The sequence below is a fragment of the Buceros rhinoceros genome, unplaced genomic scaffold (assembly GCF_000710305.1).
Source record: "Buceros rhinoceros silvestris isolate BGI_N320 unplaced genomic scaffold, ASM71030v1 scaffold6017, whole genome shotgun sequence".
NCBI lineage: Eukaryota > Metazoa > Chordata > Aves > Bucerotiformes > Bucerotidae > Buceros > Buceros rhinoceros.
Genome location: NW_010423835.1, coordinates 15,962 through 41,978, shown reverse-complemented (window position 1 = coordinate 41,978; position 26,017 = coordinate 15,962). Strand labels below are relative to the sequence as shown.

The following is a 26,017-nucleotide window of genomic DNA, read 5'->3' as shown; positions in this document are numbered from 1 at the left end:
GTGGCTGGGTGGTGCCTAGCTGCTGGCTGGGCTTAATCCACAACGTACGGTCACAATTAAAAAGGTGAATCTGGCACTTGGATACCATGAAAAAAATTACTTATGATCTTAAAAGACTAATAAAACGCAATATACTATTGAAACAACTTGGATCCCAAGTAGCCTTTTTAGATCTTCCTATTCAGGAATAAATTAATGTGCCATTATCTTTAAATGGTTACCATGCAAATTCTAATATTCTCTGCTGACTTGCAACAGTACAGGCCTTATTCTGACCTCAGTCAGAAGTAACAGCACTGAAGTCAGCAGAAATGCAGCCGAGTGCAACAGGAATCAGGCATGTCCAGGCAGATGCTCAGTCTCAGAGGAGACATTCTGCACACACTCAAAGCCACACGTTCAGTGTCACCTTTAGGTAAAGGGAGAACCACCTGGTTTTCACATGCTACGTCATCCCGCCTGACAAGAAGTTCACTTTATAAGAAGGTCTCGAGTAATATTAAAAGAATATTAAAAAAATTAGTGCTTAGCCTATGTGAAAAACGACCTCCAAGTCATCTTAAAGTGCGGGATTCTCTTGCACAGCACCTGGACAAGCCACAGTTTCTGGTTAGCCGTAATCCATGTACTTGTACCAACTCCTGCACTGCGGGTGAGATTTGACTACTGCTTCCTGCCATTTCCTCTTCTGTTTGGAGCTGAACTGCAACTCAGCTTTGTCAGAACCTGCAGACCGTTCCCACCACTTCACAAAGGACGCCCAGCAACCGATGACCCATACTGCAAGCCCAACGCTTTGGAAACTTCAAGACAACAACCCTGGTCTCTTCAGCCCTGACCCTGGGATAAAACCAGCAGCCACTTCACAGAAAATACCACTGTAATGTTTACTGGGAAGATAATCCAAAATGGTTTTTCTTCTTAGTTTTTGGGAGAATCACGTACAAATGTACTCTCCTGCCCTTTGCAATAAATCTTGGTAATTTAAAAACTTACAGTTGGAGAAGGATCAGGAAGTCTGTCATAACCCTTCTGTTTCCAGTTGACTTCTAATAGTTTCATGTGCACATGCCTCCCTTCAATGAAGGCTATATAATCCTTATAATTGCTGCAAGGCCCAGCTATGATGCTCATAAAATTGAGGAGATAGCTTAAATACTCCAGTAAAGAAGGTCTTGTCCTGTGAAAATCATCCACACAGGAAAGAAAAGAAAAAACAGAAAAAAATTAACAAGGTAAAATATAGCAGAGACTTTCACAAATGGTTTTTGTTTCACTGCCTGCCTCAGTTCGCAGCTCTCTCCTACCACCCTCCCCCGGCTCGATCTGTTTTGGAGAAGATGAAGCACAGCCTCTCTCCTATCCCAGTGATGTCTGGCAGATGGCAGTCAGAACCAGGGGAACAGGGAAGCGCTTCAGCTACAGGTGAACAAATCCTACCAGCCTAAGAAGTTGTAATCTTCTTACTAGAAAGAAAAACAGTCATAAATTTAAATAGCCACTCTCAAACAAATTGACTTGGCCAGAGTACTTGGAGAGAGAAGCTGGTAATAGTTTTTGACATCTGTCTGGTATGTTGGGGACCAGTGACGCCTGGGAGACCACAGACTGCGCCACGCTGGTCTCACCAAGCTGTGCAGTGCAGTACCTTGCCTTGTTATGCCAGCTGCAGGGCAAGGAGCATTTATGGCCAGGACTCTCAGGCCTGAGAGGAGCACTCACCCACCCACCCTTCGGCTCAGCCTTCTGAAAAACGGGAAGTGTGCTGTGAGACACAGAGGAAGAGAATGAAGCGGCGCTCTGTCCTACTGTGCAAATAAAGGAAGTAATTGCCTGTATTTCATCATGAACAGGAAAAGAAACTAAGGGGAAAAACACATAAATCGAAAGATCGCTGAAGATGAAAGTCAGAAAGGAGTCAGTCCATTGTGTTATTTCTTTTTTGCAAGTGCACATCCCACAAGTTCCTTGGCGGGGCGGCAGGGGGGAGGTTATATTAGATGCAAAATGAAGAAGACGCATTGTCCTTGCTACAGATCAGAAGGACGGAAAAGAAAGACAGACAGGCCTGTCAGTGCTGGTGTAATTTGTGAGCTGTTGGGCTGGCTTTATTCATGTGGCAGAAAACACCAGCTTCCAAATTCAGCACTGCGATACACAGTCCTCTCCACAAACGTGCTACCAGCCACCGTCCCAGTAAGCGAAGAGTTCCCAGATGAGAACTGAAACTCAGGGGCACAGCGTTTCAAGACCTTCCTGTCCAAGGCAGATGGACACACGTAAACCAAAACCCACTTAAAATTCTTTCAGAACAAAACATACAATCATACAAGCAACAGTTCAACATTTGCTGTTGCCTACTTTTATTCTGAAGCAGAATTAGTTTGAATAAACAGTTATCTTAGCCAGGATTTTCTGCGTTCACCCTGCTGGTTATTGTAGATGTGAATGCCAGAATTATACGGTCTCTGGTGAAAGCGCTGCACAGAAAGATGCAGCAAACAATTTGGGGCAAGGCTCATCTTTCCATTCTGCAAAACTGAGTCTGTTATTTGGGCTTCCGAGCTCTACAGTAAGATTAAAAATAAAGTCATTAGTTTCAGCTTAGATTCTGCACATAGGTGGGTGGGGAGACATGAGCAATGCACAAAGGAATGTACAGAGGATGAGTGAGAAACAAAACCAGACCAAGAACAAGAGGGAAGACAAAACGCTGTATTACCAAAGGGGATTTAAAACTCTTCAGTTATGACTTGTCTGCCACCAACAGTTGAGCTATGGGCGTGTACTTTTCACTTATGAGCTCATGTACCGTACAAGATAAAAAAAGCCTGTTTGGTGAGAATTTGACTAGAATTAATCATGTTGTCACAAGGGCCCAGTGCGGTTAAACATTATGCTGTGAGCTTTAAAAATAGACACGAAGCTATGGGTCACAGCAAAAGTTATGCGAGTCTCCTAAGACTAATTCTGTAACACTAATTCTTAAAAAAAAGGAAAAAAAAAAATCACCTGCATCCTACACTTGTACTGAAAGACAAAAAGAAAAGTGCTTCAAGCAGTGCTTGAAGTGTCAGAGTCAAACCAAAATGTATTTTTACTACACAATGGTTTGCTGACAGCGGAGGGGCATTCTACCTGGAAAGACGATGTATCACAGATAGAATGAAGACAACAACCAAAAAAATCCAAATAGTACAGTCTTAGCCTGCAAACAATAGAAGTGATTCAGTAAAGACTGGTTTTACTGCACATGGAATATATATTTAAGCCAAAGAGTTGTTGCCAAGTACTTCAGTGCTTTACTGACCAGCACAGGGTGATAAAGCCCAAAGTCCTGGACTGAAGAAATAAGGGATACGGCGGAGAAGTGATGTTTATGTAAGGAGGGCACTGACAGCAGCATTAGAAAATGCTCAAGCAAACAGAAAAAGTGGGTAGGACTTTTGGCTTATCGTGGATGGACTGGGAAGAAGCAGGGAACAGCTTCATGGCCAGTTGTTCCTGACATCGCAAAGGAAAAAAAAAAAAAAAAACCCAAACAATCAAACCCTGACCATCTTTGAATGAAATTAAACACAAATCACTAGGGGAATTAAATCCTTACTTTACAGCAAGCCGATTTTGCTCAGCGGTGAGTTCCTCAGCTTGTCGCCCTATTCCTAGAGAGAAAGAAAAGTCACATTAGAGCTTTCTGAAAGCAACCCCCAAAGCCTTATGTCTGCATCCCATAGGTAACTTTCAAAAGCCATAAGCTTCAAGGTTTCTTTGTCCCAGACAGTTGTAATACAGCTCAACTTCAAACTTTTAGGTCGAGTATATTCATATTCTACCTTCCCCTCTTTACCCAGTTCCTTACCTCATCCCCCTCTCTCACCCTTGCTATACTTTCAGGAAATGCAGCCATAGAATTCCCCCAAACACAATGCAACGTGCAATGCCACCAACTGGCAGTGACCCCCAGCAGCCTCTTCTAACAGCCCTGGGCTGGAAAACCTCAGTTCCCAGAAGCCACTAGCTTATTTAGGCAGAAGCTTCCCACTGGCTCCTTGGTGAGAAATGGAGCATTTCACAGCAGGAGGAGCGGGCAGAGGAAGAGAAACGGGCTCTTAGGGAACAGAAGCGCCACTGGTGTGAACAAGCAGCCTGGCTGCCTGCTGCTGGAGCAAGCCTAAACATACACACCAGTAATAATCTGGAATTGTTCAAGGTCCAGACTGGAAGGGCGACCTCCTGTTGAGCGCACAAGACCTTTGGGGCCAGAGATAGAGCTCAGACTCGCTGTCCCAGGAAAGCTATGGAAAAGTCTTGTATAGTGGCCATTGCATAAACAGATGTTGTTCATAGCAAGGATCTCAGAACCTTCACTGTGGAGCTTTAGCTGCATGCAGGGTGAGGAATCCCACTGGCTTCAGCAGAACAACTCACCACGGGATGAGTCACAGCACTTGATGCTGAGCATACATATACACAGCTTCACAAGATCAGGGGCTCGGCATCAATTAACACTACTGTCCTAAAGGTTCTGGCCATAATTACCAACACACACATTTCCTAAAAAGACTGCTGAGAAGCTGCTCATTTCCATTCTCTCACTGGCTATTTCAGTTTGTAAATCGGAAAGGCAGGGTGTGAGCTCCAGGAAAACAATTAAGCACTTAATTACTTAAAGGGCAGGGCATTTTGCTTCTGTGCTTCCATTTACAGGCAGCTGCACTATATTTTTACTAACAGAAATTTGTCACTGATGCTTGACCTGCAAGCTGCCCCCATTTGACCAACTGCTCCATATATGGACGTTCACAGCATAATGAGACTCTTCCACCATCATTAATCTGTAGGATTTCTGGTTTGCTTAATATGCTCCCACCTCTGCCATCACCTTTTCCCTTCTGTCTGTTCATTTACCTTCAATACTCTAGGTGCACACCCAGGCTGCACACCTCTGCGGCACGCAGCGATACCTGAGCTGGGAAGCTTAAATAACAGAAGCAGAGAAGCCCCATGAACAACCATGTCAACAACAAGGTCAATTATCTGAGCTTCAAGTCACACCCATTATACAGAGCCAGCTAAAAGCCTTAGATCTGCCCATCAGCAATGCCAGACCCTGCAGCCTGCAGCGCGGCCGTCACTGAGATCCCATCACTCTTCAGCAGGCTACTTAGCCACCCACAGCTGATAACGTAATGGGCCTCAGACCATCAGAAATTCACACTGCAACACCAACAGATACCAGCAATAGCAGTACTGATGACAACTGGCATTCCTAGCCTTTGCACTGCACTAGCCACAGGCATTTTCCGGGGAAATAATAGTGCTCTTTGTCAGAGCACAGCACAAGACTGAAGACAACGTTATTTTGCTTACAGCTGTGCTTCTGCCTGCACTGGGAAAAGGCTACTGAATTCCAGCTCTCACAGCTCATGGAGTATATTATCACTGACTCTAGCAGTGATGGCATGTTTTTGCTACATTAACATCAATGACTGAACCTACGTATCAAAAACAACTCTTGATTTTTGAGAATCAAGAACTGCTTCAGAGAGCTCAATGGAGATGCACTGCAGCATCTAAACAGCAGATACTGGTAGTAGCTAAAATCCAAACTGGTTCCCAAGGAGCCAGAGCACCCAAAGGGGAGAACAGTTGTCTTTGTTACTGCAAAGAGAGAACTGATCAAAACTTGAAGTGTCTTGTTTTCCACCAAAAAGCATTTTTCTTCTTCTTTATTTGGAGCAACTCGCTGAACTACATTCGTCCACTCTGCAACTCGGCCACCGAGCTCGCTGCAATAAAAAGGCTGTCTTCAGGGCATGGGAAGAGATGCCTCTTCTTACCATCATGTAACTGGCACGCAAGTGTCGTGATCTTCTGTGTTATTATCATCAGCGGACTAGAACAAAGGCAGAAACAACAGTTACATGTCTTGTACTACAAATTATTCCCCACTTTCTCACTGAACGTCTTTATCCCTTTAAAAGGCATAACTGTGTTAGCAACAAGTGGAAAACATCCAATTAACACTGAAGGAGGAACTCAGGCATAAGACAATTGCCTGGGTTCAAAACAACCCCGCAGTAACTTGCACTGGAATTTTTAATTGCTAAGTGCTCACAAAGCCTCATTTTATGTCTCTCCATCGTGCAGCAGAGCAAATGGTAACTGAGAAGAAACGGCACCAGCTTCCGCAGTCCACTGCGCTTCCTTTCAGGCAAAGACCAGATTCAAGCCCCATACTACACCACGCTACACCACAGCAATGCTGCTGTAATATAACTCTGGCTCTTCTTACTGTTACTCTCCCATTGTCTGTCTCCTCAGTGCCCTAAAAAAGTGCCACCCCTGCAGATCCACTTGCTTATTTCCCCACATTTAAGACCACGTGCAAATACCAGGAGACCTGTCAGGACAGCAGTTTCCCACTTGCTTCTTGGCCATGCAACTGCCTTGTGGACAGCCTGTCCAAGATACACCATCCAACTGGGAGTTATTTGAGCGTGTGGGATCTGGAACCTCTCAAAAACACGAGGTAGCTGTACCTGAGCCATGCTTACAGGCTACAACCACCCCACAGCTTTGGGGCCAACCAAGCAAGCAGCACGGGATTAACCACTAGGTTCCACCTCCTGTATCCAGCTTTACGGACCTTTTTAGCACCGTAGGCAAATGTGAGCTGCTGCAGCTAAGGAACAGAAAAAAAGGCAAAACTGAGCTTGGTGACACCAGCAGCTTGTTCCCATGAGGGTAAAGGACACAGCCAGAAGCACTCAGAGGTACGTAAAGAAAGATGGAGGTGAAAACCATAGGGTCAACTAACCAGTCCCTCATAGACAGAGGCTCCAGGGCTAACTGTGGGCCTGTCGCAGCTTCTATAGGGCTGTGGAGCCCTAGACACAAAACCCAGCACTAAACATCTGTAATCTGGCAGGACCCACGGCAGGCAAAGAGAGGGATGGACACCAGCTAACACTGCCTCTCCCCACCTCTCTGCCACTGGGGACACCAGCACAGGGCAGCCAGATCTCACCTACCACCAAGATCTTCACAACCGCAACAGCCAGGAGGTTGCAGTGGGTGAGGAGGACCCATCATTACTTGAAAAGCATTAACTGTGATGACTATACATAAAACTGGATTATTTCTCACTTTGATGATCAGTTACCAACGCAAACTGTATAGAGGTTTCTGCTTGAACACAAATGATGTCTTTAACATGGAAATTAAAACCTGAGTTTGTGTACATGCTATTTACATTGACTTCGACAATATATGGAGCTTTTAAGAGACGTGTAGATAAATACTCCAAATATTATCGCTATTCATCTTAAATATTGTAACATATTTTCTGGAATTCCATGAAAGAAAAAAGCTGAAGGTGTCTTTTTTTAGTTTGAGCACTATATTTTCCCCACTAACTTCTCAAGGCAAGAAAGAAAAGTGAAAGTTACATTCAATGTTATCTCTAAAATAACAGTCAAATATTCACATTCTGTAGAGATTTTCAAGAAATTCTGAATCATCCTCAGCTAAATCAGCCTCCTGGTTACAATCAAGTGTAAACCCAATGGCTAAGATCAACTGTTTGCAATCTAATTATCCCACTATGATAAATCAAACCGATTCCAGGATAATTAATATGCTGAGCATGGTAAACACAAGAATACTGGAAAAAGACATTCTTTCATACTAAGTGGTGGGGTTTCTTCAGTACTACATACGGCTGATTTTCTTCAAGAGTCCACATGCAATTCTGCGTGGGTAGAGTAATTTGCATTTTTTACCCCCAAAACAGAGAACTGCAATATCAGCCTATTTCTTAATCAAAACCTATTTTTATCATTTCAGCAGTGTCTACTTGAAATGTCAGCAAAAAAGCTTGCACATAAAATCCAGACCAGGCTTAAACATACACAGATCTGGAATACAACCGTAACACAAGGGTTGGTACAGCAGCTCCCCTTGGGTCACCCAGAGCACTGATTGCAGCTAAGGGATGGAGCAATTCGACAAAGACTTTTCACCTTCCGGACAACTCCAGTACTGTGAGACAGTGAATCTCATTTTTATCCCAACGCATCTTTCAAGAAAAGTTATAAGTTCAAGCTGTTTTCACCATTATTTTCAACATCCTATTTCTCAAAGTAGGTTTTTCCATTCAGACAAAATTTAGCTTTGCTTTCAAAGACACATAAATCCCAATCCTTTAAACGTATGAAAAAGCAGATTATTTTTAATCCTTAAGAGAGATAGAGGCTGTCAGTGAAATAGCATTTCTGCTGCAGTAAACACAGATTTTTATTTTGTCAGTGCTCAGCCTTTTAGCTATCTGGGTGAGCACTAACACTTGTTTCAAGTCAGCTCAATTTGTTGCATATGTTTGTTTTAGCAAGCGCTTTATGCCAATACCAAAGCGGGTAACTTTAAACCTCAGGCTCAGAGCCAAAACTGTATGCCTTCAAGTCCCTAAATTTAGACACTTGTCTCAGAAAATTTGGCCCCCCTCTGTAAGCCAGAATCAAAATGCAAACGTGATGTGCTGACTGACCAAGGGAAGCTGAAGTGCTGCCTGCACTGAAGTCATCCAGTGTATAAACAGAGAAGAGAGAGGTTCTCCTCAGCTATATTAGGAATTCATCGCCTCGTCGTAACCCGGCAGAACAAGTCAGCCTCCTGAGCATTTGAATCAGAGAAGACAGACGGTCCACCTGCCTCAAGTCCCAGCTCCAGAGACAAGTGAACAAAAAAGCGATGCTGCTGACACCGTGGCTGGGCAGGAGACCCACAGAGTGCATCTGAGACACCTCCAGTTCTCTCTCCTACCATCACTGAATTACACCTCGAGGTGTCTCTTCTCTACCCTACTCGGGAAGGTGGCACAGAGATTACATCCTCTGAAACCATCACAAATTGGTGTCACGTAATATTAAATGCTTCATGTGAAGTGCAAGCAAGGCTTCAGGTGAAGAGGGAGCACCTTCCTTCTCCCCAACCCATCCACCATTCCCCCAACGAATGATCTCACTGGGAGACCAAGCCTTTGCTGCAGGAAAGGGCAGAGCACAACGAAACAATGGCAGTGCTGGAGCTCTCCCTTCTTTTGGCACTTCTTTGGGTTGTGGAGACCCTCACCTTCTGCACGCCCACACCTGTCCCGCTCCTCCCAGCGGACTCACCAACCTCTCCTCATCACACACACACGCAGAGAACCCAAGTCTAAAAGGTTTTTTGTTCCTTCAGAATGAAAAATAGTCTTTTCCGATGTATTTGCAGAGCAATGCATGAGGATGCAAGTCTTGAAACAATACTAAAAATTAGATAAGAAAAATGTATTTAATTCGGGGTAAAAATATAATATCATCATTTCCTAAATATACGCGTGAGGTTTGATTGTTAAAACTTGGCAATACCACAGTATTAATTACCATTTCTATTCAGCCTTTCAGGCAAGCTCTAACTCTAAACAGCAATAAAACATTGAGTACGTTAATACATAAAACACAGCATCATATCACATATAGACAACCGTTTCCAACACCGTAGTATTTTAAATCTTAGACTCTACTGGAAAAAGACAGTAGTGCTACAAACAAGAAGAGGGTTTAATAACACTATAAAACTTCCAGTAACCTTTCTTTCTTCCCAGTTTCAAGAGATGCACAAATTACTGGAGGGGGGGCAAACAATCAGTTTGAATTTAAAAAGAAAATCTACCTACTCTACTTGCATTTACAGATGAAGCACGAAGACCTCTCCCTCGGAAGGAAGCATTTCACGTGAAACACATTTAGGATGCCTGAACGACTTGAACACCTTGCAGGCACTTCGCAGCCACGTGCAGAGTTGTGATCCCACATCCTCTCCTCTATCTCCTGTCATTCTAAGCTCTGTGGTTACCAGCTAGCACGGAAACACAGAATTTGATTTACACGTGGTGTGACTTCCCCCCAGCTCCTCCTCTATGTTTTATACATTGGCTGAGAGTTTAATCTCAGGCTGTAGTTGCACTGTACCTCCTACACATACACCGCAGGGGCCAATTTTTAATTAAAAGAAAAATCATCAAGAAATTGTCCCAGGAAGACAGTATGGAATAGGAAATTAAAAAAAATAAAAGAAAACACCCAAACTGTCTTTATAACGCATTAATGCCTTGAAAAATAACACAAGACAGAAGATGCAACAGGTTACAGAGAATGCTCAGTAGAGGGGTTTACCCCCTTATAATTAAACCGTCCAAATGAAAACACACCAGCTAACATCGTTTTTAAATCTAGCTTGCCCCAGCATAATAAATCCGCCCAGCAGCACATGCCAGTGGAACTAAAGATGCCAGCATCGGCTGTAGCCTGCTGCGGGGATCTTCCCCCTATCACCAGCTGGCCTCTGCACCCAGCAAGCTTTGATGCTTAGGAGAGAAAAGACGTTCTCCAAGCAGAGTCTGCCTGACCTTAGGTAATCCCGGGGAGTCTGGCACACGCTCGCTAGAAATAGTTTCCACTGACCTGATTTCACTAAGAGAGGAGGTGGAGTCAAACGGCTCATTGCCGACCGGACTCCAAACCAGCAAACGTTTATTTCAGGTTTCTCTCGTTAGCCCTGAAGCCATGACGAGAAGTTCACGCAGTCACGCTCTGCTCTGACATTAACTGTGCAGCCGAGGGGATCGCCAAGCCAGGGACGTCACAACGGCTCTTACTTCCGCTTTCGACAGCGGAAAGAAGCGCTGAAGCACAAGGAGGAAAAACATTTCGCTAACCACACTCAGGGTTCCAAAGCAACTTCCAATGTGGTTCATGTGGGTTTTTTTGGCGAAAGCTCCCAAAGAGCGTTTCTTACGCCTTCATGACAGAAGCATTTCACTTAAGAGAGTATTTACTTCTGGAGAAGTGTCCCGGGATGCACTACATGTGCGAAGCTCTCTTGCAGTGACTGTCTGCTTGAATTTTGGCTAATTCCCACACTGCGGCTCTTGCAGGGCTTCTGTGGAACCACAGGTAAGTGATCTCAGCGCAGTTTCAAGTGGACAAACGCCCAACAAGGCAGCCAAGCAGTGAGCAGGCACAGACAACTGCCTGACCTCCCCTCACTCACCCTGCACCTCGTGCTGCTGGGCTGCCTCCGGGGACGTGCTGCTGGCCAAAGATACCCAGAGCTGCTGGAACATACACTGCAACAACGCACGGCATTCAAAAGACAGGAAAATAAAAATAGCCAGCTGAACTGGCAGAACCAGATAATATTTTTCATCGTGTTTTCACACAGTTACAAGTACATCTATGCTTGCTTCCATCACCGAATGCATTTTCTGTGTAAAAACCAGCTGATGTACCTTTGTTCCTTTATTTTCTGGGTGATTCTAAGCCACTGAGAGGGGAAAAACCAGCAACAAAGCACTAACCACCCGAAAAAAATTCACTGCCTGAAGTGACGCTTGTTACTGAAGTATCTGCTCACACGACTCTGAGAGGGCTCTTTCAATGGCCACCCCTTTCTGAGCAGTTTGCCGAGAATGCTGCTGCTGTTCTGCACTTGGGATAGAGTGAACACTTGGGATAGAGATGCCCATTCCTTCTGGAGAGCGATGTCCACCAAAACACTCACGTAAGAGGTGCAGATTTGACATCTGTGGGGAGGAAAACTGCTCAAATCTCCCGAATAATTCAGCTTTGGTCTCTCTAACACCAACAGAAGGTGGAAAGCGACACCAGTGTGTGTGGCGATTTTCACACACTGTGTTTCTTTCTTTTCTGTAAGGAACAGCACCGAGAAACTCGCGTATTCCCCACATACACCAAATGAGATGCAGGATTAGAAAATCTTGCTCAGACATTGCAAGAATTCAAAGAGGAACCCAAAAGTGGTCTTAATCAAAGGACTAAAGCAGACACCACTTCATACGGAAGAAGAGCTCCTCTGAACTCCATCCAGATGATCACATGCCTATGGCATTTGCTCATGTAGCTTGCTTGATTGGAACCATATCTGTTACTAGGTTCCAAAACCCCCAACAAGATGCCCTGATTTGTTTTAAACTAATTTCTCCCTAAATTCATGATATAAATAAACCCCCCCAAACTGTAGGTTAGTATTACCATGTTTACAACGTTGTATAGAAAGCAGGCAACTTACCAGCATAATCCTCTTAGCATAAAGAAACAAGAGAGAGAAAAAGAGAGAGAAAGAGTCAGGATTTAGTTTTCCTAGGTACAATATATAAATGCCACAGCAAACCAAGCAAAATAAAATATGCACGTTTCTCCCAGAGACTGGTTAGGAGGGAAGCACAGCATTTCACAGTTATTTCACAATTAGTGTTCAAAAAGGAACAGTTTTCTTGGAGAAGGCAGTCAAAAGAAAATTCCTAAGCTATGTCACCGTGTTTTTGTGAAACAGTCTCAGTGAGAGAACTTTGATAAAATATATATACACTTTTTTAAAAAGTAATTGAAATTGAAGTGTAGCAAACTGGAACTGGTTTTCATTAAAGCTTGGCACATAGTTCAAAAAAAACAAGGGAGTTTTCACTCAAGTACTATGCAATACATGAAAAACCTCTTAAATTAAGAAACTCCCACAAGAAGCTTGAGTGGGAGTCAGTGACCAAACCTACCCTTTGCATGAGGGAGAAGAATTAACTAGTCATGAGCAGAGAACAAGTTTCTTTGTTAAGTTACTTCTTAACCCTGACGTGATGCGTCACTGTTGGGTCTTCCATCTTCCAGTTTACTTCCGATGTGATCAAAAGTTACCCTCTTCTCTCCATTACAAGCATTTCACAAGCTGTGTTCTCAAAACGGGGGGACTCCAAACAATGAGCACAACCGACTATTACTAAAGAACCAAAAAATATCTGTGGGCAAGCAGGCATCAAAAGGGTTATACATGCCAGCTGGTAAGTGCACAAAGCTGGTTAACAGAGCACACGGGGTAAAACTGGGGACAGGGAACATATTTTGTCTCTCTGGGGTCATCACATCTGTTTAAGGTATGTGCATAAAGCCTCAGCGGTCCCATATTATTGACAGCTGAGGAAAACAGGTTTTAAGATGGATTTATGAGGCTGACCTCATAAAGGGTTTCAGCACTTAGGATTGCAAGTTTTTGTTGATACCACTACAATATTTTTATTTATCCTTAAGTTTTTAGAAGATACCATGAAGATGTAATTCATATCCATACTACATCCTCCAGTTGTTTCTTACTTGGCAGTTTTATGTTTGACTGAAGTTTAAGAATTGGTTTATATGTGGAAGCATCAGGACAAAAATCAAAGAACAGAGTAAGTTCAGGTACCACTACCATCCTAAAGCTCATCGGGAGACCAGAAAACACCACCTAGTCTATAATATAAACACCCACCATTCCTTCTCTTCCACCCCAAATCTCAGCTGCATCTTTATTAAATTCTTCAGGGAGCGACAGCTCATACACCTCACAGAGCCTGTCTGAACACACTATTCAGAAAAACACGCTCGCTCGCATTTCTTCCTGTCTCAGACACACTCGGAGCTACAGCATTCCAGTCCCATTTATAGGCTTCTTGGTTCATCACATTCTTTCAGGACACTGGTGTATTAAAAGAACCGCCGAAAAAAATTGTAGAGCTAAACTTCTCTAAGTGTATGCATTTCCATTTCTGCTCCCTCTCCTACTAAAAAACACACACGTCTCAGGGGAACTTTCCCTCCACTCCCTGAAATTTAATTAAACATTTAAACCACCAGCTCACATAGAAACACATGCACACAGACAGCAAAACCTTTCGGTTTCCTATTCTGTGCCTACAAGACGACAGAGGTTTTGAAGAGGCAGCTGCCAGTTTACAGACATTTTTCATAGTGTGTTCCTAATTACTCTGTATTCAGATATTCAATTAAACAAGTGGAATACAGAGTAAATCATGCAGAAGCATACCTTCCTCTCACAAACAAAACATACAGGGTTAGCTGTCTGTATTTCTGCAAAGCATCCACTACTGCTTCACTGAAACCTATCAGAGATTACAGTACACAGGAAAAACACTGTTCCACAGAAATTCATGCCATATAAAAAGCTGTGCTATTTCCACAGCAGCTGCAGCCTGCCCCCATGAAGGAAACCATGACAGGCATCAAGAGCGTGTGTCTCTGCCTGAGTTACCAACCCACCCAGCTCCCCCAGCCGCTCAGCCCCCATCCGAGTCCTCCCCCTCTGCCTGCTGGAGTGCCTGGGGTGGGAGACACCTTCCCAGCTGGGTTATCAAGATAAATCAGAATGGGGAAAAGGATGACCTGGAGCCCACAGCTGTGCCTCAGAAGGTAGGAGGAGAGCAGCCCACCCCATCTTTCAGCGCAGCCCACCAGGGACCAGAGCCGTGCTGCTCACCAGGGCTGTAAGTGTTCCTCTAGCTCCAGTGAGTGACTGCTTCTCCTCCCAAGCTGCTCCAGGTGGAAGTCTAGCTAAGCAACCTCTACCTTCCTAACTAGATAGCACCTAGCAAGAAAAAGTCAGAAACGAGTCAATGCAAAAAACTCATACAGTGTTTATATCTTACTTTAAAAGTCTTAGAAAAAAGCTTAAGGTCAACAAAATTGCATGTGCTCCACTGATAACACAAAAAGAGTGTTAAAAAAAAGAGTATTGAATTCAACTAATACTAATTGACACAGGACCCAGCATGCAACTCACTCACCCGGAAAAATCTGTAGTGAGAATACCATAATGAAATATGTATATTCGGCTTATGTGGCACAACGTGAGGTATCCCATAGCTACGACAAAGGAGTACCTAAAACATAACACACAGAACACACAGTTACCAACACAAGTACCAACAAGAACTAGAATCACTCAGATTGGGTTTGGGCTTGTTCAGGAGTGGGGTTTGATTTTTGCAAATTAGGTTGTTAACAAGTCTGAAGTTATGATACAAGATCTGGCAGAAATTTTCAAAGAGGACTGATGGGTTTGTGTACCCAGCTGAAATATTACAGAGGTGTCTCCTCACAGTGGGGGTGGGGGGAGAAAAAAGAAAAGAAGAAACAGGATCACTTCAAGTTGTGCATTTCAATTTCACAGTTCCCAATTTCACAGTTCCCTCTCTCACATATTATTTTGAAATTTCTGACTCAAGTATTTGAAACTAGATGATACTCTGTGTGCGTTGAAGTTATCCATTGCCTTTTTTATCTGTAAATGTTCTTTAATTACATGTACAGCTCTTCCTCAGATCCATCAGAAACTAAAATATTTCTGGATTAAGGTATTTTCTCTTTTGGTTTTGTTTAATGGCAGATAATGACATGTAGCCTAATCTTTTCAGCTCTGTATGCTGAAAGATGCCCCTTTCCAGAAGCAACACTCCTTAAGTGCTGCTTCACACTCTGTTTTTCAAGATGATCACAAAATTATTTCAGGCAGGACAGTGGCATGGCTTTTTCTACCTTACAAGTTGAAGCATCTGAGGTCTGGAGGCATTGCATATCTAGGTGGGGCAGACGCAGCCTTTCCTAACTTCTCCCTGTATTTACCTGAGAAAGAAAAAGGGTGCTGGGCGGGTGGTAAGAAGCAGATGACTATTTAGAAAAGACTGAGAAATGAAGCAAACTAGACAGTGCAACAGAGAGCGCAGACAGCAGAATGAAAGGCTTGCATCACATCGACCGGCGAGGACCAGGTCTGCTGGTGTTCCCTTGCATGAGAAGACAGCCATGTGGAGGAAAAAAGTCTAGAGAAGAACGAGACTGCACATCTTGCACAGCCAGCAGAGCTGAGCCAGGACCAGGCAGGCTGGTAGCGCACGTCGCCAAGCAGGATGCCCCCAGACCCATGGGAGGATTAATCATGGTGGGGATCTGGAGGTGGAATCCAACAAGAGGAATAGCCCAGATGACTTAAGATTGGCCAGGCCCCTGTCAAATCATGGCTGACTTTAAAAGAAATCAGTGTTTTCCTCCCTGAGGACTAATAAACTGCCGTGTGATGGGTCACAAGGTCACGTGGTCCACAGCAAACAGCTGGACGAAAGGCAGGCTGAGGAGATGCTTCTTCAGGAGACTCAGGGCAGAATTCATCTTATTTTATTTGGGTCAGGCATGCAGTCCAGCCTCAGCAAGGTTCTTGGGCTCCCTCCCATCAATAGAGAACAGCAAGCATCTCTCCAAAGGCAAGTCACCCAGCTCAGACAGGTAACAGTGACAGGTGAGATGAAGCACCTAAAATCACCTTCAGTACTTAAGCATAAAGCACCTAGACCAAAAGGGGGGTGAGCAGGGCGAGAGATACTGAATTGCTGCTACAGCTGGGAGCATTTCTGATGTCACATTAGTTTATCCATTTATAGACCCTGAAGGCTCCCAGCTCACCAGAGAGCAAACCAGCAGAAAATTAGCAGGGAAAGCAGCAAATAGATTAAACTGTGTTGTTTCTTTACTTCAGTTCTTCACTTCCTCTTGCATTTTGGGGGAACAAAAAGCCAAGCCCTGAAGCCCCACTATGAAGGATCCAGAGATCTTACAGACCGTCTGTATGGGCACTTCCAACCCTAAAACTGGCATTTTTCAGGCTTGTGCTCAAGCAACTTGAATACACTGTAATTTTTTCAAAATTAATGTGGATGTACTTTGCATCACAAGGCTATGGCTAGTGGAATACAGTAGAAAAGTCCTAACCCAATCCTCCCAGCTCTCCTAAGGTTTTTCAGGACGCTGGATTGCTACTTCGCATTAACTTAAATCAAGACATCGCTATATGACAGCAGTGGGTGACATTCTATGAACCGGTTTAACTTCTGTTGCACTATATGGCTATTTTTTCCATTCTGACTAATTGGCAAAACAGTAAGAGTGAAGAGGTTTCCTGCTAAAACTGTGCCTATTTCCCTACCACCACCTCAACTTGACCAGGAAGACACTGGAGTACTCACTCTGGAGGCTTGGTTCATCTGATCTACAACCAGTAACTCCTACACTTTCCCCCAAGTGATGGGCAGGCACAATGACCAGGAGACAAGTATTACACATTTTTAGCACCTCTTCCTTCTGGTCTCTGGATGGTGTTTCTTCCATAAACATTGCCTAATTACTTTTTTTAAAAAATTGTTCATTCCCTCTGGACTTCCACACACTGTGAGGGGGTGGGAACACATCCTTGATTAATACCTATCTGGAATTAGTCTGGTGCAAAATGCTAATGACTGCTATCGACCGGCCCGTGGTTTATGGTTCATGTTTCTAAACAACCCTACAGAAATTGTAAGTGATGGTTTCTGTTTGCATATGAGAGAGGTCGCCTCAGGAAGTGTTAAAGAAGGGGAGATGATTATCTGAGCATCAGATCCTCAGACAGCCCTGGCCCTGAAGACAAGTGAAGTAAGGGTTTCCATTCCCCAGCCCAGACTGATGCGGATGGGAGCATTCAGCAACAGCTACAGAAACAGCGTAGAGACAGAAATCACCTGTAACACACCCAAACCACTGTACTAACCACATGTTATTAGAGAGACCAACACAAAAGTAAAGAAGTGGGAGGAATGCCAGCTCATCCTTCTAGCCACTATAAAGTAGTAGTTTTACAAATAAAAATGCCTATTTGTGCTGATCGATGAGTAGCAAACAAGTCCACCTACGCTATTTTAAAAACTCCCACGTGCTGAACTCTGACAGAGAGGATGGTACCCCCATGAGAAGGCTCAGCGACTGAGCAGAGAAGTTCTTCCACGTGAACAACTTCTTAGTGAAAGAAGCAGATAAAACTACCAGGTAGTTTTCATTTTCACATGAAAGCACTTTTTGCCTTTTGGCCAGGAAGGCACTCATTTGATAAAGCTCTTTAGGAGTCTTCGGTCTGCCTGCCTTCCTCTGAGACATTTGTACAGGGACAAGAAAGTTCCCATGGTGGAGAACTTCTCACGATGATGCCATCAGCCTCGGCCTCAAAGTGATGGCATTTCTAGTGCTTTCCACCTCAAGCTCAATGTCCAGTACCACATGCCAGACTTAATTTTGTAGATCGCTAAGTTAAGCTGCTACCATGACCTTATTTGAACTACCAAACTCAAGAATAAGTGGAAAATACCTAAAGGCCAGACAGCAAGAGGAAAAACACATTAAGAAGAATTATCTAAAGTGATTCTCAAGGACAAGACCAAGGAGAATATGACTGCATTATGTTTAAGAAACCAGAGGTTTGGGCATGAATTATGAAGCCTGCAAAAGCCAGACTTTGAGGCCAGCAATTTCAAAGGGAAATGCTAAATATTAATGCAAAAACCACAAACTGAGCTTACACTGCTTCTGTAACCGAGTGAACAAATCTCCTGCAAATAACTGGGAAAGAAAAGCAGGGAAGAAGAGAAAGTGATCCTAAAAAGCTCTCGGTGCTTCTCGGTGAAAGGAGCGAAGTCGTCAAAGGGGCACCTCCAACTTGCAGCCACGTCAGCTCACCTGTGGATGTTGGGAATACTCGCCATACTCATAATGCCATAGTTCATCAACACCAGGACAAAAAGATGAATGGAATACCTTGAAGACAACAAAGGGAGTATTTAGATAATTTCTATGTGACCTGGAAAGGCTGGCAGTTCAGAACCAGGGAATATTTCCATGCAAATGACATAGACGCGATGTCATGTCAGGGTATCAGTAAACATGGACTATAACAATGACATCTTTATAGCCTGAATACCCATAATACTTATTGACAAAATACTGTCAGCGTTTTTCACTGAGAGAAAGGTCAGCCTGGTTCCAAGTGCGCACTGAAACTGGGAGATCTTTTCTAAAAGAGGTTACCTTCACTGCAGACTGGTGTGGCTTTCACCTCCAGGACTAACATCACAGATTAAATACGTCACTTACAAATACCTTCATAGCTCATTTCACTTTAAGGGTTTGGAACGGTTATGATTTTTTTTTAGGATAACATAGAAAGTGCCTTAAGACTAACAAGATATAAGGCAGAAAAGCTGTTATGAAGTTTAAAAATATTTGTACCCAAGCCTTGTCTACATGGTGACTAAATACTCACCACCCAAAGCAGAAGACAGCAAAGTATATTCCAAAGAGGGTGGCAAATGCATGGCGAACCGCAGAGCTGGCATGACTGGGACCCAAGTAAACACGAAACCAAAACGCAGCCAAAAGTGCAAACAGTTGACAGGCTACAAAATTGATCTGTAAAAGACAAATGAAACAAAAATGGTTGTGATTCTTGGAGGGGCTGGGGGAAGGAGTCTCTCCATTCTGAGAACAATAAAGAGGGGAGCCAGGAAAAAGAGGGGAAAAAGTGAGAGCAATGAATCTTCTGTTTCTCAGCATTCTCATTTGTGAGTCCAGGTGGTAACTTTCCTTGGCCAACGACAGAAGGGATTAAACAAGCACGCAGCCACCCAAAAACTCAGTCAAGAGGCAGAGCAGGCTCCAGCTACCTGGGATACAGGCAGCCTCCAGGCAGTTCTCACTCTTCTGGGGCCAGCTCTGCTCCACTGCCAGTGGCACTGGCACACCGGCCCAACCCAGGTGCAGGGGACATCACCCGCCCCGCTCAGTCCTCTTGGTGAGAGACAGAGGCCAGGAAGCTTACTGGGACTCTGAAGCGTTGTCTCGGTGCCTGACTTTCTCCACAAACCCCAAATCAAGGGGAAATCCAACAATCCTGACGTGATGCTGTTTCCCAAGCAGTAACTGGACAGCTTGCTAAGCTGAAATGCTCCACCCCACAGCATCCTCCAAGCAGGCCTTTCAACTTACCGTTTTATTGCAATTCAAGAAAGCAAGGAAAATAACTTTGCTCTACCATCGTGCAGACAGCTAAAGGAACACGCTTCGCAGTTGTTCTTTGGCTACTGCGTGTCTCTACAGAGCACAAGAAGCGGCCTGACCCCACTGTAAGGAGGTAGCAATGGCAGGGGGAGAACAAGACAGATCCAGGACTATAGGCTACTCCTATCAGACGTGAGGACAAGCAAAAACTTCAGTGTCCTCAGAGCAAAACGGACACCAAGCTGCCTTCTTCAAATCACCTTCTCTTTCACAGCAAAAATTCTGTAAGTCAGAGGAACAACAGAGCTCAGGAGCTGTCTCTAATAGAGCAATACGGCATTAGGATAAGACAGCCCTAAGTCCAGTCTGGACCCTAGACAGCTGAGGTTAAATTCACTTATTCAGCTGCAGACCTTTTCTCTTTAAAAAAAAAAAAAAAAAATTGGCCCTGAGCTCTCCAGCAGCAAGTCATCCTAGACTGAGCAAAACTAAATAGGTTGCAACATTTAAGCAATCACTTAGATTAGAGGATTTTCCCAAGCTATCAGTCCAGGACAGGATGATACATCTCATTGGGAAATGCTCTGACATGCTGGCTGTCCAGAGGCAGTTGGATTCAGACAGGCTTCTTGTCAAAAACATTTACCATGTGTTTAACAAGACTCTACAGCCTCAAACTGCTTTTATTCTGCTGGACTATATCCAATGTGGTGCTGTTTAAACAAATGATTTTATTAAAAGCTTGTTAGCTACACTTCTGCAGTTCCTTTGCTTCAGCGATGCAGGCAGCACGCAACAGAATAATGCAGTAATTTAAATACTTAGATATACTGACTTTTAGTTCCTTGGAGCCAAGACAAAATCAAAATATTTGTTGCTCATGTAAGCAACCAGCATGTAAAACAGACGGTATCATAGAACTACACCCAAAAGCAAGTAACTAGCAATGTCTTACTATAACCATATTTTACACTTTATTTAAGTAAGACAATCCCTATTTTCCATGCAAGATCTAAAAGGTAAGAGAACAAAATTGCACTGGTTTCACAAAACTCAGATGTTGTAGTACAAATCCCAGACCCTAATCTGGTGTATTATCCTACAGTTACACTCAAAACACTAACTCCCCCCTCGCCTCTTTCCATAGCCAGAGATGCTGAAGAAACAGCTGAGGAGAGGACGTCCCGGTCAGGGCTGCTCTCCTCGCATGCCTTAGAAGCAAGTTCCCAGCACTGATGGATGCCCATTCATCACTGACAATTCAGTGAACCTTAACCCCACCTCAGCCTGCTCCCACTTTGGGATGTACTAGTACATCCAGGGCAGCTCAACTTTGTGGTGGGCACAGAATTGTAGAATGCTTTGAGTTGGAAGAGACCTTCAAAGGTCATCTAGTCCAACCCCCCTGCAAGGAGCAGGGACAGCTTCAACTACAGCAGGTTGCCCAGAGCCCCAAGGTCCAACCTGACCTGGGATGTTTCCAGGGATGGGGCGTCTCCCACTTCTCTGGGCACCTGGGCCAGGGTCTCACCACCCTCATCGTAAAACATTTCTTCCTTATCTCTAGCCTGAATCCACGTCTTTTAGTTTAAACCCATCACCCCTTTCCTGTCCCAACAGCCCCTGCTGAAATGTCTGTCCCCATCTTTCCCTCCCTTTTAAGCACCGACAGGCTGCACTAAGGTCTCCCTGGAGCCTTCTCTTCTCCAGGCTGAACAACCCCAAGTCTCAGAGTCTCCCTGATCCACTGTAAAGAAGGGCAGTGCAGAGACTCCAAGAAACCTGATGTGGCTGATTCTTTCAAAGACAATACCCCCCTCTGTGCCACGTCATGTCACTCACGGAAGCTTTACACCAGTAAAAACCAACAAGATAAGCAAGTGTTTGCTTTTTACTTTCACCCAGTTCTTGTATGTTCAGTTCGAGAACTTAACAGTGCATGAAAGTACAAACCCCTGGCAGACACCCTTGTGACAGCGTTTACATCACTAAGGCAGGTAACCACAGCAGCAGCGACCTGGTCACAAGCTCCCATCCAGCACATGACAGCACAGCAGCCCTGCACACACAGGCTGCTGCTTGCCTGTGCTATTAGTTCTTCTGAGCATGGGTTACTTGTGCTAATCTGATTAAAGCGAACATGGGTACACCAACCGTGCCACTATCACATCTTCATTCCGTGGTGCAGATTAACCAAGACAATTTCTCTCTGCTGTTTTTGTAGGAGTTGGGCTAAATCCTTGTACCGGTATAAGAGCAAACCTACACGCTAGCTTTACAATTTAATCAGCTTTCAATTTACAAGGGTTGCTTCTGCAGAGCAGCCAAACATCACGGATCCAGTGTACTCAGCGAGCAATAATCTCAGAATACTAGTTTGTTGGGGGGTTTTTATCCTTTTTGTATTGAATTAAACTAGGTACTACCTTAGGGAGGAATGGCTGCAATACACCATTAAAAGTTACAGACATGGTTAAAAAACTAGAGATTCCTTTTCAGGATCTGTAAATGACAGTGATGGTGTCAAAGACACAAACACACATCGAGAATCCTGGGCGTCATTTGAACATTCCATGACTACCACAACAGCATAAAGGAAGTGGGAAGCTGCACCCAGTGCATTGCTTGGGAGAGAGGGATACCAAGGAAGAAGAAAGCCGGGTAAACACAACAACAGCGGATAAAAACTTTGCCATCCATGAGGTATTTGGTACCTGTTGGGCAAAACCGTTGGGGAATCGTATTGGAGAATACTTCTCGTACTTGTCCACCGTACAAGCCTGCACGTAGAACCTGAACGCACCAAGATGACCTCAGATTTCTGTGGGGTTCAGCCTGAAGATCACGCTTAGCCATACAGAGCTCACTACAAGTTCTAGCACATAGTTCACCGCACGAGTGACTTCTAGAGGTGCCTATCAACAACAGATTGCTTCTGCAGATCAACCCCTTCTGAGCTTCCTGAAAGGGTGGACAAACCAGGCCAAATCTTCTTTTAAACATAACATGTCACAAAGAAAGGAAGGGGGTTTTTTTCTGTTTCTTGGGTTTGGGGGATGTAAGACAAATGTCAAACCAGCAGTAAAACGGTGCTGAAAGATTTTTTTTCTGCCAGGCAGGCTGAACTCCATATTTAAAACTGAGCACTAACTTTGGTACCAGACCAGGTCTGGTCTGCTCTCCACAGAGTTACAGAGGGATGCGATAGTTTCATATGACCGCCTCTCGTTAATTATATGTCACATTTCAACACACGCAGCATTCAGAGGAAGACTGCCAGTTCATCTGAGCGTGACTTTACTGCGTTCCATTTAACACAGATTTTATTCTTCACTCTACATATTTAAGGTCTCTAAGTAAACAGACCCCTAAGCTTTTAAGAAAGGTTGCACTGCACCACAAGTGAAGTAACAGCCCGAAAGTACTTTCCTCCCTTTCCCAAAGAGGAAAGGGTTCCTTTCTGTTTATTTTCACTGTTGCTAAAAACATTTTTTAAATAGTAAACTGAGGGCTTCTAAACATTGATGAATGGTGTCAGCACAAAAATAACATGGAAATAGAAAAGAAATTACACGAGAATTATCCCTTCTCATTCTGACTCACCATTGTAAGTCACTGTACCCATGTTTTTAGCTAGTCACATCTATTTGGTGCTGCCATCAAAGTTTTTTTCACATCTGGTTTCAACTTTGCTAGCAGAAAAGAAACACCTTCACTTTTTACAGTCATTTTCTTCCATGCTCTAGCGAGTGAGATGTAATAAAATCGGGAATCAGACCATGAAAAGTTGCCAAAACAAGACACTATCTTCCTTTCCTTTTTCATGATTAAGTATTGGAGGGCAGAAAGGCAGTTTCATCACAGTATCCTGCACTGACATCTGGAAGGCTTGTAGCTGAGTCACAGCCAGCTGAAGAGAGCCTTGTAATGTAGAAACAAGATACCTGCCCTTCTGGAGAGAAAAATCTGCAACAGCTCCAGCCCAACCGAGTTGATAGTTACTGTTGTCTGGTTAAGGAACTCTTCAATATCTAATAATCTCAATTTTAACAGGCCAGATGGATCCAGAGCATGTAAACACCAGGTATGAACTACAAGAAAAAAACCCAAAAACCATGGCTTCTCCATTTTATCCACCAAAATTCTGTAGTAGCAATAACCCACAGTGATGTTTAGACCGCAAACCTGCATTTATATAAAGTCAGCAACCAACCCAGCACCTATGATACAATAACCAAACATGATGGTTTTAAGTTCCTCCTATATTATCATGTTAAATCAAAGCCCTCGAAGTACATAAAAGGTTAGCTCCATCTGCCTCAAGATTTTGCACCTTCTCCCATTTTCAACAAGGTGAAAACAACTCGGCAAATGTTGGAGTGGTGCTGTAGGAAGAGGAAACACTAACTCCTGGGCATCTGGAGTCACCTTCTCAGTTACCTCCATCAACAGATAGGGCATATTACATGGGAAAGTCATCTCTTCGACCTCCGAACTGTTCTCAGAGGAAAAATACAGAAGTTTTTGCTCTATCTTTTATAGGGCCCCATTGACCACCTGCAGGTGAGCACTTCTAAGGGAAACAACAGGTTGGCAAGTCACAAAATAAAAGTTCTAAGTACCTGGCATTAAATACGGGTCTCTCAAAATCTCAGCATTTGGAGGACCTGAGCCCATTGCCAATAAGAGCAAAAATAATTATCACGTCTTGTTCTAGAGGTAAACTGGCTCTATGGTGGAGGTTAAAAAAAAGTAAACCCCCCTATTTAAAAGAGGGGTAACAGGCATTTGAGGGTTACCGGATCATACTCTAAGCAGAGAAAATCAGTAAGATTAGTCACGTAGTCTGTTATTTTAGTGTTTTTAACATTTCTTTATAGGTAAGTATCGGGAAGAAAAATGCTGCATTCTGTTTTGACCACAAAAGTACTTTGCTTGTCCTTTACTACTTTTTTCCTCCCTTATACTAGCAGAAAGACTGATCTCACTTTCGGAAAATCTAGGAGGATGTAACAAATTGACCACGGAGTTTTCTCCATCTCCAAATGGCAATTAAGTCCATGACCCAAACCGGACAGTCTTCTGTAAGCAAAATTCCGGCTGAGGCTGCAATTCATGCACCACAAAAATCACAACGAGAAATCACACTGCTAACTTGTCACTTGCTGGATGATGAGGAGCTGATGTGTCCCCAGCAAGATGCAGCCTTTCGACAAAGAGCAGGCACGTTGCACATTCATACCCGTTCACAGACGGAGGTACAAGTGTGTTGTGGCACGGCCCAGCTGCCAGACTATTCCCAGCTAGCACCCAGGTCCACGGGCAGCTCAGCGTGCAGCAGATGATACAGACTGCCCTCAGACGACAGATACCGCAGAAGACAGCTCTACTACTTTTAGTCCAGACCTCGTGCTTATCAGCCAAATGAGAGAATAAGGCTTTAAATCTGCATTTCATCTGCTGAACAAAAGAAAGTGTACAGAGAGAGGCATCCCATGGTGGCTCGGCATAAAGGTGAGGTTGTAGCCCACGATCAAGATACCGTGTATTTGCTGCTATCAACTCCTGAGCTACCAAGCATTAGTTTCGGAGGCCATCACCTGGTAAATTAGGATTTCTCCACTATTCCCTAACATACCACACCTCACCAAAAAGTTGCTTTCACTATCTGGAAAAGCAGAAAGAACCATGTTGACAGAAGCTACTGACAGTCCTCCAAGTCAAATGGCTGTCCGTGGCATCCAGCAATGCTTGGGTAGGATTTTGGAAAGGGGATGCCATAATAGGCATTTCGCTGCCAGAGACCAGCTCCCTCTTCCAGGACGGTGTCTTTCTTGCAAAGGAAAAAGCTAGAACTACTGAAGTGCAATACCTTGTTTTCTCCATTTAAAAGATTATTTTGCATGTATAACCAAAGACAACTGGCAAAAGACATGTTTAACTTCACTTTGCAGGAGACATTTCCACTTTGATGGCGAAAAATAGACCTGCTGTTATGACAGCATTTCACAACATCCAAACTGTGATATTTAAAATGGGTGTGTTAAGAATGAGAGATGGAATACTCCTTACTCAGATCATCTCAAAGATATCTGATACTTACTGAAATTTTTCAAAATATTTTGATCTTCCAGACTATTTTTTTACGAACTGTAAGGACAAATATTCTCTCCAGAGATCACTTCACTCTATGCAGAGAGGTGACACAACCCCCCCAACCCAAAAAAAAAAAAAAAAAAAAGGGGGGTAACCACCGACACACTCTAAATTTTTTC

At 43.8% G+C, this 26,017-nt stretch overlaps 1 protein-coding gene across 1 annotated transcript in view; it reads right to left on the bottom strand.

Annotated features, from left to right (window-relative positions):
* Positions 1-22,535, bottom strand: part of MBOAT1 (membrane bound O-acyltransferase domain containing 1) — a gene marked incomplete at its 5' end in the record, with an annotated part of 34,081 nt that extends 11,546 nt beyond the window's left edge. Inside the window, 7 exons of the mRNA XM_010140557.1 lie at positions 997-1,180; positions 3,608-3,662; positions 5,841-5,896; positions 14,675-14,770; positions 18,426-18,503; positions 19,009-19,154; positions 22,457-22,535. Of these exons, the coding sequence (XP_010138859.1) occupies positions 997-1,180; positions 3,608-3,662; positions 5,841-5,896; positions 14,675-14,770; positions 18,426-18,503; positions 19,009-19,154; positions 22,457-22,535 (694 nt within the window). The remainder of the gene's footprint in view (positions 1-996; positions 1,181-3,607; positions 3,663-5,840; positions 5,897-14,674; positions 14,771-18,425; positions 18,504-19,008; positions 19,155-22,456) is intronic.
* Between the last annotated feature and the right edge of the window lie 3,482 nt (positions 22,536-26,017).